Source organism: Geospiza fortis, unplaced genomic scaffold, assembly GCF_000277835.1.
Source record: "Geospiza fortis unplaced genomic scaffold, GeoFor_1.0 scaffold366, whole genome shotgun sequence".
In the NCBI taxonomy this organism is placed as follows: domain Eukaryota; kingdom Metazoa; phylum Chordata; class Aves; order Passeriformes; family Thraupidae; genus Geospiza; species Geospiza fortis.
In genome coordinates, this window is record NW_005054342.1 from 3,315,381 (window position 1) to 3,330,820 (window position 15,440).

General features: G+C 37.7%; 1 protein-coding gene across 1 annotated transcript in view; it reads left to right on the top strand.

Annotated features, from left to right (window-relative positions):
- ASMTL (acetylserotonin O-methyltransferase like) overlaps positions 1-15,440 on the top strand; it is a 24,963-nt gene that overhangs the window by 2,226 nt on the left and 7,297 nt on the right. The window contains exons 3-9 of the mRNA XM_014307709.2: positions 908-1,039; positions 2,785-2,832; positions 3,465-3,529; positions 4,512-4,573; positions 6,450-6,558; positions 10,418-10,838; positions 13,763-13,925. Coding sequence (XP_014163184.1) covers positions 908-1,039; positions 2,785-2,832; positions 3,465-3,529; positions 4,512-4,573; positions 6,450-6,558; positions 10,418-10,838; positions 13,763-13,925 — 1,000 coding nt within the window. The remainder of the gene's footprint in view (positions 1-907; positions 1,040-2,784; positions 2,833-3,464; positions 3,530-4,511; positions 4,574-6,449; positions 6,559-10,417; positions 10,839-13,762; positions 13,926-15,440) is intronic.

A 15,440-nucleotide genomic window follows, 5' to 3' on the forward strand; every position in this document is an offset into this window, starting at 1 on the left:
TGCGGGGCCCGACGCCTCCCGGCCCGGCCGCTCCGTGAGAGCAGTGGGAGGGGAGCGGGGCAGTAAAGGACATGTGTTCTTTCTGAAATGCATTAGTGCAGAGCAAAGGAGGCCGTAACCTATCATTGAGACTGTTCAGTCCCTCCAGAGGAACGTGTCGGCCTCACTGGGTGGGCTGCTGGAAGCTTTTGAGTAGCACTTGGGTATTACCTATCGAACTTAGCTTGCTTAGTATTACTATTCTTAATAATTCTCCCGATACATTGAACTAAAGTGGAAGAAATAGCTTCAAAATACGGATGTGTGGAGGAGCACCGAGGTTCAGTCATGCACTAAGTTATTAGAAACATACATGCCTGCTGAGTGCAGTAAATGTACAAGTGTAACCTAGAGCAAAAAGTTGGAAGAATAGTTGGGCATTATTTGACAAAACCAAACAGAAACTGTCTGATTTTGTTTTCTGCTTATCGTGTGTAAGGACATATAAAGTGCAGTAAAGCTCCTGTAAGAATGTGCACTGCTGTTGCATGGGTAAAGTGCTATGCAATTAAATTTTAAAAATCCAGTAGTATTTTTTTACTCTGTTTATGAAGTGTGTAAGCTTATAATGTTAGTTTTTATATGAAAAGAATAATGAAATTACTAATGTGATTAGGTTCCAATAAATAAGGGCAAAATCAAATATACACACCAATTTCCAAGTTCTGATTGTTCTGTTTTAGATTGTATGCAAAGAATATGTATGCACTAAGCACTGATAGAAGCACTGGGGGATTTTTTCCATGTGTGTTTGGGGAGGGGAGATGTGTTAATGTGTAAAAAGCAGATGTCAAATTTGCTTAATATGCCTTGGGAGCAATGTTTTATAATGAGGTTGGATTGACTGCATCACTTTCCTGTGTTACAGGGTCTGCGGTTTGAGGTGGTTCCATCCTGGTTTAAGGAGACACTAGAGAAGTCATCTTTTACAGCACCTTACGAGTATGCTGTGGAAACAGCAAAACAGAAAGCTCTTGAAGTAGCAAACAGAATGCATGTAGTAAGTTACTAACTATTACTGCAATGAGCTTTTTGTCTTTAGGTGGTGCATATTACTGTGATTTAATTTGCTTGCACTGCTTAAGTGATCCCTGAGTCCTTTTTCTCCACTGGAGGCTGATGGATGTTTTCCTGTCATTTGTGAAAGATGGTGTCTTGAAATTGCCTAATCAGAAGTCTAATGCCTGCAGTTCAGGCTTTCCACAAACTGAAGTGGCCTGCATCTTTTGTCAGCATCATACCTAGTCTTGTATGGGATGCATATTCCATATTTTTTTGAACAGTCAGGTCTGTGGCTGATCTCATTCCACACATTTGTTGATTGTGGAGACAGACTCCACAGAAAAATGATGATGTGATTCCAGTGCTTTGCTGTAGCTTTCACTGAAGGAGTGACAAGAATAGCTCAGAAATTGTGTGTACAGGAGGAAAGCAGAAAAAAATTACTTTTTATTTGTCCAGAATGTTTTAAAACAGAATTGGCCTATCTAATTTTAAGAAGGGAGAAGTTTATATCATTTTAGATTCTGTTAGACAAAGCATCCATTTTGAATCCTAAATTTTATCAAAATCAGTGATGCAACTTACACTTTCTGTGGTGTTTGACTTATGCCCTTGGCTGTGATCACTGTTTGAACACATAAGGCTCACAAGAGGCTTGCTACATAAGGCTCACATAAGGCTTGCTACCAGAACCTATTCAAAAGTTGAGCAGATTAAATCTCACAAAATGGACCATAATATTTTCTTAATAATATAGCTCTGAAAGAGAGGGGTGTTTGCTGATCCTATTCTAGCGGCAGAAAAGGAGTGTTGAACACTTTAAATTAACACTGTTGCCAGATGTCACCATTCTTCAAAGCAAATATTGCATGATCTCCAGTGTAAATCGTTACCCAGTTTTCTGTCAACTACTTTCCAGACAATGGTACAGCATAGGAGAATGGATTTTAAACCCAACCTCTAAATTACTCACTTTGGGCTTTTATTGCAAAATCACTGTGCTGGTGATAATGCTGGTTCAGTGGATTTCAAAATGCTTCTTCATACAGGAATTAGTAGAACTAATTCTAGATATCATTAAACAATTTAGAGCACATCAAGTCTTTGTCTAGAAGAATTGCCTCCTTGTAAATGTTTTATTATAATGGTCACACAGACAGGTTTCATGTCACACTGTGATAAGTAACAGCAGTATACCTTATAATATGCAGGTAAATCAAAACATAGCTATAAGGACAGGTACTGTTTACAAGGAATTTTTATATATCGCTACTTCTCATATTTTAAAAAATAGATTGTGTTCCCCTTTAAGAGGAAAAGACAAAGTGTAGCTAAAAAAAGGGGATTTATTTTTCAGTAAAATTTTGCTTGGAGAAATGATCCTCAAGGGCTGTATTCTCTGGTTTCCAAGTGCTAGGCAGTTCTTTAAAGGAATTGTTTTCCACCTTGAAGACCAGATTGACTTTTGAGAATGCACTTTATTTTCTGGATGCATTTTTTCATCAGTAACATATTTGGGCAAATTTGTGGCTTGAGAATGGTGTGCTCGAGCCTCACTTTTATGGTGATATAAACGTTTACTATTTTGCAAACAGTGCAAAAGGAGAAATGGTGTCTTGTTTAAAGGTTAGTGTAGAACCTTACTTCTAAACCAGTAAACTGCTATTTTCTCACCTTATGTCTTGAAAGATTTTGTTCTCTTTGCATCTTCTGACAAATGCCTTCTTTCTTATGCTTTTGCAGAAGCATATGAGAACACCTGATGTTGTCATAGGAGCAGACACTATTGTGGTAAGAAGTCTTTAGTGATTTAGCATTATTTTAATTTATGACAAATGTAGAAAATACTTGTATCTTTAGGTTTAAGTTTGAAAACTGCCTTCACTGTGAAGTTACACCTGCATTATGATACATCTTTTTGGGGTGTGTTGATGTGGCTTTTAGGGCTTTTTTTCCCCAATGAGGTAATTTTTGAACTCTTGAGAACTAGAAGATTTGCTGCTGGTTTTGGGGACACTAATACAGTCATAAATATTGCTTTGGATCTTCTAATATGTAGTGGAAATTCTGTTCTCAGGTGAGTTGTCTGTCAGGAAGTCCAGATCATGTGAACAGTTCTGTGCTGAGCCTTGTAGATGGATGTCACTTTGTACCTGACATCTTCACAGAGACAGTGGAATGTTAAGGACAGAAAAAGCTGAATAATCCTTTTGTTTGAGAGGTGTAGCCATTGGAGGATAGAGTATGGCAAGCACATGCTTGACACTAAATTACCTGTTCTACCAAAGTGTCTGTGCTTCTTGCTATACTCAGTAGACTCAGGTTTGAAGCCCTGGCTGAAATCATGATATGAACATAATTTCTGACCTCAGTTTTTGAGATGTGAGAAAAAGCAGCACACTCATTCTATTTTTCTGTTTTAGTCTGTGGATGAGCAGATCCTGGAGAAACCAGTTGATAAGCAAGATGCCTACAGGATGCTATCAAGGTCTGTAGTTTTAAGTAAGATACAAAATTTGAAGATGCAATTTCTCCATCCATTAGATTCTCAAAACAGTTCCACAAAAGGGATACTTGAAAATTTTTTGGGGTTTTGTTTTGTTTGTTTTAAGTTTAGTAGGTCAATCTCTTAATTAGGGATATGAAAAGCACTTAATATTTAGCTTTTTAGAACTCCAGGACAAAAGACAGACAAGATGATGCATCTTTGCATATATCCAAGGTGTCAGGTGAAAATTTTCACACAGTTTCACCTTACAGTTTGGTGTGGAATCTCGTGGGGAACAGAGCATGTGAGATGCTTCTGATCTCATCCAGAAATATCCTGGCTAATCTTTATGAGATTATTCCTTAAATAGTCTCTTCAAAGATTCACAATCCCTTGCTATTATACATGTGTTGCTTACGCAGCAGATAATAAAGTCCTCAGAACTAATCCGCCACAGCGTGGCACTCTGGAGCTGCTACAATAGAGAGACGGGTAAGGGAATCTGTGCTCTTCCTCCGCACTCTGACTTGCCATGGGATCTCTGGGGACCAGTCTGGATGAAATGAGAACATATGCTCTAGTTCCCTATTACATGTTGAGTTACATCACCTAGCTATTTATAGCCAGCTTTCAGTGAAGATGGCCCTAACAGTAGAATTTATGCCAACTGGCCTTTTTTAATGCATTTGAAATAGTCACTTTTCTGATGTATAGTGAATGAGCTGATACCATGGACTATTCTTATACAAGTGGTATTTTGGAGACTTGAAATGACTGCAGTAGTGGTTTTTATGTGGTTATTTTTTGTTTGTTTTCCCATTATCTTTTCAGTGATCCTGAAATAAAATTTATTTGTTTAGGATACATGTCAGATCCATTGAGTGATACATTAATGTAATGGTCTGCTTCTCAGGCTGTAGCAATATATTCATGTAGAACATTTCATAAGACTGTTGCTTAATGGACATTTTTTGCCTGACAGGTTAAATGGGAAAGAGCACAGTGTTTTTACAGGAGTGGCTATTATACACTGCCACAGTAAAGGTACGTGTCATTTTATTACAACTCAGTATTTGTATTAAAAATTACTTTCATGATAGCTTGTACAAGTAAAGAAACAGGATGAAAATGTTTCATATACAGTCTGAATTGGTTTTCTGCTCAAGAACTACCTTATCAAAATATAAATTAAAGTCTCCCCACAAAAGCCAGCCTTCTTCCTGTATTCAGTTTTCACACAGAAGGGAAAGCGACAAGACAATGGAGTTCAGAAATACTGTCTCTGAAAGCTGTGAGACTAATTGGAAGGCTAGTGTAAGTGGTGGAATACTCTAAATTAAATTCAGGTAAGGTACTACAGACTGTGAGGCTGAGCTGAATGTGATCCATATCAGCTTCATTCTGTGTTGTGCTTAGGCCAGTTGGGGTTTAATGCCTCAGACTGTTAAGAAACTGTAGAGAGAGATACACCAGTCTTCCTTATTGCATAATTTATAGAGAAAGTAAGTCATTTTTGTGGAAACTGTACCATTAATAGTGTTTGAAGGGCATTGTCTGATAGTTGTGCCAATAGTCTTATAGTAGAGCTTTTGCAGACATTTTGCTGGACGTAGTCTTTATGTACAGAAATTAACAGTTTTTAATCTTTTCTGGAGTGGTTGCTCTTAACTCTTGTAAAATGGAATTAAAGTTAATATTGCAGTACTGCTAATATGCTAGTACAGTAGAGGGAGAGCTGCTGCAAAAGAAATAAAACATGTTACCAAGGGCATGTTCCTGTGAACAACCCAGGAATGTAAATAACACCTTTAACTCTTTACTCTAGGAAGAAGGTTAAGTGTGTCCAGCTGTAGTAGTGATACTGTAACAGCACATATCATTTGAAGTGGACAAATTTGAACTGCAGTTCAGTCAGATGAATAGCAATGTACCATTAGTCTGTAGATTCCCCAAGAGATGCAATCAATAGAACAGTTTTGTGGAATTACTATAAACTGTATTTACAGTTTATAATTACAATGTGCTTTTTAACTTGCTAAAGATGAAATTTTTTTACTAGAATTTGTTATCAATACTGAAAGACATGGTAATCTGTCTTCATATGCACCGATTTTCTTATTTTGTTTGGGCTTCACACTATCATATTAGAAATTGGTTAGCATTCTTCCTTTAGTCTGTACTGTAGATATTTCTTACTCCTCCTCAAGCATTTCCACTGCTACCAGAACTGTGGTAATGGGAGTTGCTTGGTGTTTATAGCAAAGAGTAGAGAGAGCTAATAATCTGCAATGTGCACACTCATCTGTGCAAGGCTGTTACCTTTTGAACATGTTTTGGAAAAGCCTCTGTCTGCAGTGACAGCAGGGTCCATACCCAGGTCTGCAGTACTTTATTGCACTTTCCCTCATCCACTTTCAGCTACAGAAGTCTGAAATAATATTGGCATCTCTTCAGCAATGATAGGTAGATGATGGCGATGGTTCTTGATGGGACTGCTGGATACCCAAGTCTGAAGTGCAGGTGCAGCTGCACGTACCCACTTTTATGACAGCTACGTGTTGAACTCTGATATGTTAAGAGTTCTTTGACAACACTCATAAAGTTGAAAGGGTGGTTGTAACCTTCTTTTGGGTGTGTATGGCAGCATCCATAAATAGCTTTGTGTAAGCATTGTTAATTTAAGAGTATATTCCATACAGGAAGAGCAGTCTGTAATCCCTGAGACAGGACTGCAGAGGTTGAAAATGCAGACTCTTTCTGTTTTGGGAAAGTTGAATCTACTGTCCCTGAAGACATACATCTGTGCAATATATTTAACTTTTCTCAAGCAAAATTGTCAGATGATTAAGAAATACAACCTAGATGTTATGCTCTCTAAACTACAATTCCTGTTTCTAATAAGACCTTTTTCTTTCTGTAGACAATCAGCTAGAGGTGGAAATCACCGATTTCTATGAGGAGACTAAAGTAAAATTTTCTGAGCTGTCTGAAGAGCTCTTATGGGAGTACATTGACAGTGGGGAGCCCATGTAAGTAAGGCCCTGATGCCACCACACAACACTTGAGAATAGGCCTTAGGGTACATTATTAAGCCAGTGTAAAACATTGTCTGTGTTCTGTGAAATTTTGTCCTATGTGTATGAGAAATGATAGTATCAGTGATGCAAGGGCACTTACTCTTTTGTTCTTGTGTAAAGGTGTCATTTTTCCAGTGAAAGTGAGCTACCTTTTTAGAACCCTAATGAATTTGAAAAGTGAAGACTTGAAATACTCTGGATTAAGCAAGCACTTGTGCAATAGTTAGCAGAGGCATTCAGGGATCTTCAGTGTCCAAGACCATTCATAGTTCATTACAGACAGGTGAAAAGAGTTAGTGTTGGATAATCAGGGCATCATGGAACTGTATTGGGAGAAAGCTAGAACTTGGTGTATTTAGTTTATCAAAATCACTGCTCTAATGCAAGGAACACCAGCTTAATTTTTACTTATCCTTGTGAAAAGTGAATACACAGTTTGTGTGTGTTGCTGTGTCAAAATTGTCCTTCAGTTTATGCGTTTCTGCTACACTGGTAATATAGTTACTGATCTATATAGGCAACATTTGCAAAAACAATATACCAGACAAGAGCTATTCCATGGAAGAAAGAGGATGAGAACAGAATGCCTAGTTACTAGTCCTAAAATGAAGTTCACTAGATTGCTTTAAAAAAAAAAGTACTTATATGGAGACAGCAAGGGAAAGGAATTTGTCTTCCCTTTGTGTTAGCTGGGCCTGCCTGAAGGCATAGTTAGCACTATGGACTGCATATCAGGTGACTTGATGTGAACTTTTGTCCCTGTAGCTTCAATTCTGACCATGTAAGAAATTGTGGTGGTTTTTAAACTCATTTGTGCTATAAAACAATAAAGCCACGTTTTACTGGGGAAAAGAAAGCACTGTGGACTTTGGATATACTTCAATGATTATGTGTAAATGAAGCGTACTTTGTGAACATGTAAGGTTCACAGCTTATTGAATAGACTGATTTTTAAATTGGATTATATGGAGACAATGTTTTGGCAAGACTGCAGCTTGTAATAAATTCCTGCATCGGTTTTTGGAAGGTGATGTTTACTATGCTAGTTAGTACAATGTTTAGATTTAGTGGGCCATAAAGCTGCAGCTTGAAGGAGAAATTACCATGGATTTTTAGAAAGAATATGAGGTTGAAAATTGTTTTGGAATATTCTGAGTATTTCCTCTGGAAGCAAATATCTTTAGCAGTACTTTGCTGCACCAAAATGGCTCACGAGCAGGACTGGGTTGTTCTGTTCATTCTCCTAGAAAGGAGTGTGACATCAAGGGTTTCTCAAGGACCAAAGGTTCAGAGAATGTATTTTATTATTCTCTGAGGCTGAAGCAAATTGATCTTTGTTTATATAATCCTGTGTATATATGTTCCTATTATGTTTATATAATAGAAAGCACTTGTTCTGACTTTGAAAAGGAGCTACTAAACACAGTGTCCTATAAATTTTGCAAAATTCAGTAAAGAAAAATATCTCACAGCACTGGTTTTTTGGTCATTTTTGTTCCCTCCTCCATGTCCACTCATACAGGTTACACAGTTCTATGCATATAGGTTTTTCTAAACAAAAAGTGACCATTCCTTCTTTTTTTTTAATTACATGGCAAAATAATTTTCTGAAATAATACAAGACTTGATAATCACATGAAAAAATAAAAGAAAAATGGCTAGCTCTCTTGAGGATTAAATTGAGTTCTTTTTCTAGCAAGAAAAAGTGTACCATGTGCAGTATAGTCCATACTCAGATGTGCAATACTTTATTGCACCTTCCTTCATCCACTTCCAGTTACAGGAGTCTGAAGTAATCTTGTCATCTCTGGAGAAGTGACAAGAAGATGACAGTGATGGTTCTTGATGGGAATGAAGAAGAAAATTGGCATATGGTATTTAAGTCAATCACTGGTGACAGAGAGTAATACTAGAAATACATAGCTGATGTAAAGTATGGGTACGGAAGGAGGGGGAATTGCTGTCTCAAGGTAGTCTGTGATGAGGCTATAAAAACCCTCAAATTTTGGCTTCAGAAAGATGTTTAGCTTTTTGTTTCATTCCTGTTCCTCTTTTCTAACCAAGGATTTTCTCCTTGCAGGCACTGTCTCTTCTTTTTCTGTGTATCTGTAGAAAGAAGGCTGTACCACAGTAATCCCCACTGTTTTGGGCTTGTATGATGAATAGACTTTGGCCCAGCTTTTTATTTTGTAATCTTTCCCTTGTGAACAACTTTCTGTCTCTGCTTACAACTGCTAGCCTGAAAACTGCTGTGGTTTTAGTAGCTCTCGTCTGATGGCAGTAAAACCAAAGGACTGTACTGCAGTCTAGGAAGGAGGTGATGACAGAGCCTTCAACTCTACAGTTTCACATAAGGAATAAAATATAGAATGTAAATGTTCTTTTTAGGATCCAAATCCAGAACATAAAGTGTTGTAGAAAAATAAATATGTAGCCATTTCTGTTAATCTTCTTGCTGGGAGTATGATACTGCTGCTTTTGATAGTTATAATGTTTTTTGCCTACCTGTAAGCATATACCAAAATAACTATAACTTACATTGAAATATGAAAAGACATTTTAGTCATTATAATATTCCTAATTTAGTTTATGTAAATCATAAAAATATTATAAAAGAAAAAATAATTTAAACAATGACAAAGTTATAAGGTAGTGCTGACAAAGCAAGATTAAAGGAAAATTCCTATTCCACAATTTATAGCAATTCAGAAAATCCTACTTGCTCGTATACTGATTCCTCTGTTTGTTTTAGCATGCTATTAGAAAGGGAATTGAGAGGTAAGTACTAAAAATAAAGAGCTGTTTCTGATCAAATCTAAGATGAAAAAATTAGTAATAATTTTTTTGTGTAGTGACCTTCTTTCTCAAGCAATTTATGTAATTCCATACTACCTTAAATTAATAGATCTGAGAGTGACTGACCTTTGGTTTCTAAGCTTGCTGACGTAGGCTTTCAGATTCTGCTGTTATGTAGGAAACATACTTTTAACTGTCTTGTTCCTTGTATGAGAACAGTAAAATTGTTGGGTCTCCTGCAGCTTATCTGACTTGTATATATTTCCATTCTAATCTGTGGAATTTGCATAATTACACCTAAAGACAAATTAGATTTCCAGGGTTAGTTTTTGTGTACATACATTCCCGTGCCAAATTACCAGCATTACCATGACATCTAAGAGCACAGTGTTGTGAACTACAGCTCTGTTCTGTCTCAGATGGTTGCACAAGAGATGGATGGATAGGGCTAAATAGAGTAGTGGATCTTATTTGAATAGGTTGCTCTTTACTAAGGAAGTCCTGTCTTCCCAATCCTCATTTTAGGTATTCCTGTGACTGAAATCTGCAAGATGCATTCTGTAATAATTTGAGTTCTAAAAGGTCATCTTTATTGAGCTCCTTTGGGACCTAAAGGCTTTCCAGCCTCTTGTGGAATTGGGTGAGGGTCATTATGCATCTGGTGACCCGGGGACCCTGTTGTTCTTGGTGACACTGTTACCTTTTTGGTAGCCACAACTTGGTAACCTATGACAACACTCCGACTGCAGTCACCTGCTGCTTAGGTGACTGTTGCACTGTCTGAAGCATCAAGACCTTTGGCTCGTCATCCGTAGTAGAAATACTGAGCCTTATATTTATCTTGTTATTTATAAATTGAAGTGTTGAGCCTTCCTAATAGATTTAATCTGCCTGTAATTTAGGTACACTAATCTTTATTCCAGCCTCTGCAGTTCTGGTGTATTATTAGTGTTCTGTGATATCTCTGCTCTTAACCTTAATTAGATCTTTGTTGGTTTTGCTTTCTCTTCCTCAGGGACAAGGCTGGTGGATATGGTATCCAGGCCCTTGGTGGGATGTTAGTTGAGTATGTCCATGGAGACTTCTTGAATGTGGTGGGATTTCCTCTAAATCACTTTTGCAAAAAGCTAGCAGAGTTGTACTATCCACCCTCTAAACATAACATACAACATAAAAAGTATGACTCTATTCCTTCTGTGGACACTTTTGAGAACCTAAGCGATGGAGAATCTTCAAATTTCACAGAGCACAAAGCTGCTAGTAAGTTGGACCACAGTGGGATGCGTTCATCTGGAGCTGCTTACACTTCTGGAAACACTTCTGCTGTCAGAACTGGTTTTACAGTACCTTTGGAAAATCAGAATGGAGTGTCACAGAGTGCATCAAAACTTCCATCCAAAATTCTAGAGCTGATGGATGGTTTTAGAGCTTCAAAGGTAAGGGGAAAAAAACCTACTCATTACATTGTTGTCTGATACATTTGTTTCACTGGATTTCAGTATGTAACAGGTATTGTGAAATACTTCAGCTGGGGAAGGAATGTATTAATAATTAGTAAAAAAGGACCACGGACGTTCTGGAGAATTGTAAGATAGCTGTGATTTCTGGTGCAGTGCAAGCATTGCTAGGCTTGTCTTTTTGTATTTGTTTTTATGTGTTCTAGGAAATTTCAGTTACCTATTGGATGATTTTATCCCTTGAGTTGAGAGGAGAGAAGTTGCAGATTTTTTTTTTTACTGATTAGAAGAGCACAACCAAGCTGGAATTACATACTCTTCAAAAAAAACCATTTTAGGTGATTAACTCACCTGACTTGAAACTGTGACAAGAATTGTATATATTATATTTCCTTTGTAACTTTTAAGGCTTTACATTAGAATTCTGTGGAAAATCTTAATTTTTTTTATTGCCTCTTCAGAATATTACTTTTTAATATTTCATGTTCTGGATGTGTTTAACTGATAATATCCATGCTGTATCTGATGGAAGCATACCCCTAACATCTCACAAACAAGGTCACATGCTCTGTGTTTCAGCCAGGCATGATAAGATGCATAGCTGGACATTTTAAGTACTCCCAGATTTTTTACGTAGTTCTAGTGTGGCAAAGATAATAGTGAAGAAGAGGAAGAAGAAATGAACAGTGATCATTCTAATAGATCACTGGTCTCCAAGTTATTTGTGTTTTAGGAAGATGTGGGAAAAAAGTGCTAAAGTGGCAGTGAAATGCAAACTTGGAGCTAAAAATCCAGCAACTTGGAGGTGAATGGAGGGGGGCACACCAGACAGTGAACAATAGTTTTGCTGAAACAGTGGAGAGTTGTGCTCAGCTCTGAAGGAAGACTGTAGTGTGATCATGTGGTTCTGTGGGTGTGCTGCTTGTAGGCATGCAAAGCTGTCCTGAGAGGTTTGGAATAAAGTGGCTTTGAGGGTGCTGCATTTGTGAACTTCTTGTGTACCTATGGGGAGTGACATATTTGAATGGGTGAGATGATGCTGAGCATTTCTTCAATTTAAGTAAAAATAAATATGGATAATCATCAGCATGTGCTGTACATTACTTACACTGTTTACAGTGATGGGATGCTGAATAGTTTTGTGCAGTGAAAGACAGTGGAAGCTGGAAACAAAAGAAACAACTTTACTTTCTCACTACTCCAGAGTAAAGTCATAGTATGAAGCACTGAATCACATGTTGAACTAGTGGGATTTTTTTCCCCACTAAATGGATCTTTGTAAAATTAATTACCAGTAGTGATGAATTGTGATCTGACAAAACTCATCATGTTTCCATTTGCAGAATAGGCATAAGTACAAAAAACATTTATTTCCACCAAAACTCTCAAGTTTTTTTCATTTTGATTCTTGGATGTTGCTTCAAGAACTTTATAAAGCAGAGTAAAATCTCCCACAGGTGAAGGTATTGCTGTCTATTTTCCTCTGAACCACTCTGTTGCAGAACAGGAGATGATCAGGTTTAAGTACTCGAAAGTTAAAAACTTTGAAGTTCACTATGTTCCAAATTTACATAGTCTGATCTGTACTCAGATATTTTATGTTTTTTCTTTAATTCTTTTTTTTTTTTTTTTTTGACTGAGAATTACTGAATGGGTTGGTCAGCCAAGTTTTCTGCCTTATCTTCTGACCTTCTTTTTCCTGTTCTAATGGTTTCCAGTTGGGATGAATCCAAAGACTGGGCAGTTCTTGGAATCTGGTTGTAAACTAGGTGTAATTGGCTCACTATTGTGAAAGCCTGAATTGTAATAAATCCCAGGTATATGTTCTTATTAGAATAGCAAAGATGTTATAAAATACAGTAAAAATATGTGAAGATGATAGAATATAATACATGCAGTAACAGACCTACCTCTCAAGGTTAATCTCTTTTTCTCCCTTTGCTTTTTATTAAGCAGAATGTCAAGGTCGTTCTTTCATTAATTACCTTTATTACCTTTAGATTTAAATTTCATTATAGTTGCTTGCAGTTGTAAGGAAATGAATTCTGTGTTTGCTGCATTTGCCTCCACTGTTGTGCTCTCCAAAAGTTCCACGATTTTAGGTGTTTTACCTGCTTCAGAATACAAAAACTGTGGAATTGCAAATTAATTTTGACTGGAGAGGTATATATTACTATATTTCATTAACTTTGCTCTCTGGTTTGGTTGGCATATCTTGAAAAAGTTCAGCTAAGGCTTTCAATTTAAGGCAGCCATTGCCCATGAGCTTTTCTTCAGTATGAGGCACTTGCTGTTCTTTTGTCCCCATTCTATCTGTACACATCCTGTTAAGGTGTGCCTGTAGTATAGTTGTCCTGTGAAGTTTTATTCTTTTTGTTCTTAATCTTTTTGGGTTTTTTCCTTAATCTTGCTAAAATACAGGTCTTTATTTTATTAACTGAAGCTGTTACAGTATGTTAGTGGAGAGTTTTGAATTCCTTATGCTTTGGGTCTATTAAATTTAATTTTTCATTATTATTTAATAATAATTCTTATTATCAAATTTTGGTATTGGTTCATATGCTTAAGAACGTTCCATTGCGTCAAACAGCCATATAGATGGGGAAGTGCCAAATATCTCAATAAAGAGGTGGGTCTTAATACAAAATTTGTAGGCTGCATTCCAGAATACTGTGAGTTCCCTTCTCTCCCAAACACCATTGTTAAAAGTTCTGTTACTTGGCCAAGATACTGAAACCCTCTGAGAAGGAAGGGGGAGCACTTTTTAGGAGGCTTGTTAAATTGTGTTGCAGTAGTTTAACAGTAGTTGTGTAGGATAATTCTAGGCAAACAATATAGTTCTTCTGTTTTCTGATTGCAGTCTTTTAAACACAGCATGATAACAATTTCTTACCTACACATAGGCTCTGTTTGTAGCCTCTAAGCTGAAGATATTTGATCATCTGAAAGATAAAGGTCCAGCAAAGGCTGTGGATATTGCAAATGATGTTGGAACCTCTGTATGTGGAACTGAAAGACTCCTTGATGCATGTGCTTCTCTTGGATTACTGGAGAAAACACCACAAGGTGATTAATTTACCCTCCCTGCAACTATATATACTAAAAGACAGGCAGGACTGGAAGAGATGCTTTTAAGGTCACAGGTTCTGACTTGATATTGTGGGTAGCTTGGATTTGGGGCAGAGGGGAATGGATTCCTTTGCTTTCATTATTAGTAGCTGGAATTGTTTCATGTGGGGGAAGGCTTTATGTAATGAACACATTCAAGTCTCCTTTATGGAAACCTTGGATTGTTTTTGCTCTCTGGACATAATACTGACCAAATTTCTAAGAAAAGATTGCATGGACAGTCCCAGGGAGCAGTGTAATAGCTCAGATCTGTCACCTGTACTTGAGTCACAACAACCCCATGCAGCACTAAGGCTGGGGGGAAGGTGGCTGGAAAGCTGCCCAGTGGAAAAGGACCTGGTGGTGTTCAAGAGCAGCTGAACATAGTGTGTGCCCAGGTGACCAGTGAGCATCCTGGCCCATATCAGCAGTAGTGTGGCCAGCAGGAGCAGGGCACTGACTGTGCCCCTGTGCTCAGCGCTGGTGAGGCCACAGCTTGAATCCTGTGTTCAGTTTTGAGCCCCTGATGACAAGAAGGACACTGAGGTGCTGCAGCATGTCCAGAGAAGGGTAATGGAGCTGATGAAGGGGCTGCAGTGTAAGTCTGGTGAGGAGTGGCTGAGGAAGCTGGGGGTGTTAAACATAAAGCAAAGGAGGGTCAGAAGAGACCTTCTTGTTCTCCACAACTACTTGTGAGGATGTAGCCAGGTGGGAGATGGTCTCTTTTTACAAGTGACTAACTGCAGGATAAGAGGAAACAGCCTCAAGGTATGCCAGGGGAGATTTAGATTGAATATTAGGAAAAATTTCTTCCCTGAAAGGATGGCCAAGCATTGGAACAGGCTGCCCAGGGAAGTGCCTGCCTCACCATCCCTGGAGGTATTTAAAAGGTGTGTAAATGTTGTGGTACTTGGGAACCTGGTTAAGTGGTGGACTTAACAGTGCTGGGTTAAAGGTTGTACTTGATAACCTTAAAAGGCTTTTCCATTGAAGTGATTCTATCTAAAACGATTGTCAAATTCCATTTCCTGCTGCAGCAGTCCTGTCAGTCTTCAGCAGAGGGATCAGGCTTTTAATGGGGAGAGTTCTGCAATCTGTCCCTCTTTGTGGACAGCTACTTAAATTTTAGTGCTCCAAACTGGAACAGTCCATGAATGTGTATGTAAACGAGGGAGTCAGTATTAGCATTAACTTTTTCCATCAACACTAAGTAATTCTAAGTTTCCATGTTTATCATTTACATAGTAAGACTTGAAATAATTAGGTGTGAAGAAAAGAAAATAAAGGAGTCTTTTTAACTCTGTTAGAGGACAAGACAAATGAAAAAGACCCAAAGACAAAATGGAGAAAGCTTAAATTCAGGAAAGAAGCAGTCATAATCTAAACAAAAATAGTCAAGAATGAGGAACTTCTAATACTGTCCCTTGAATATTAGGTATCTAACTGAGGTACTCTGGTTTAAAATAAAAAAAA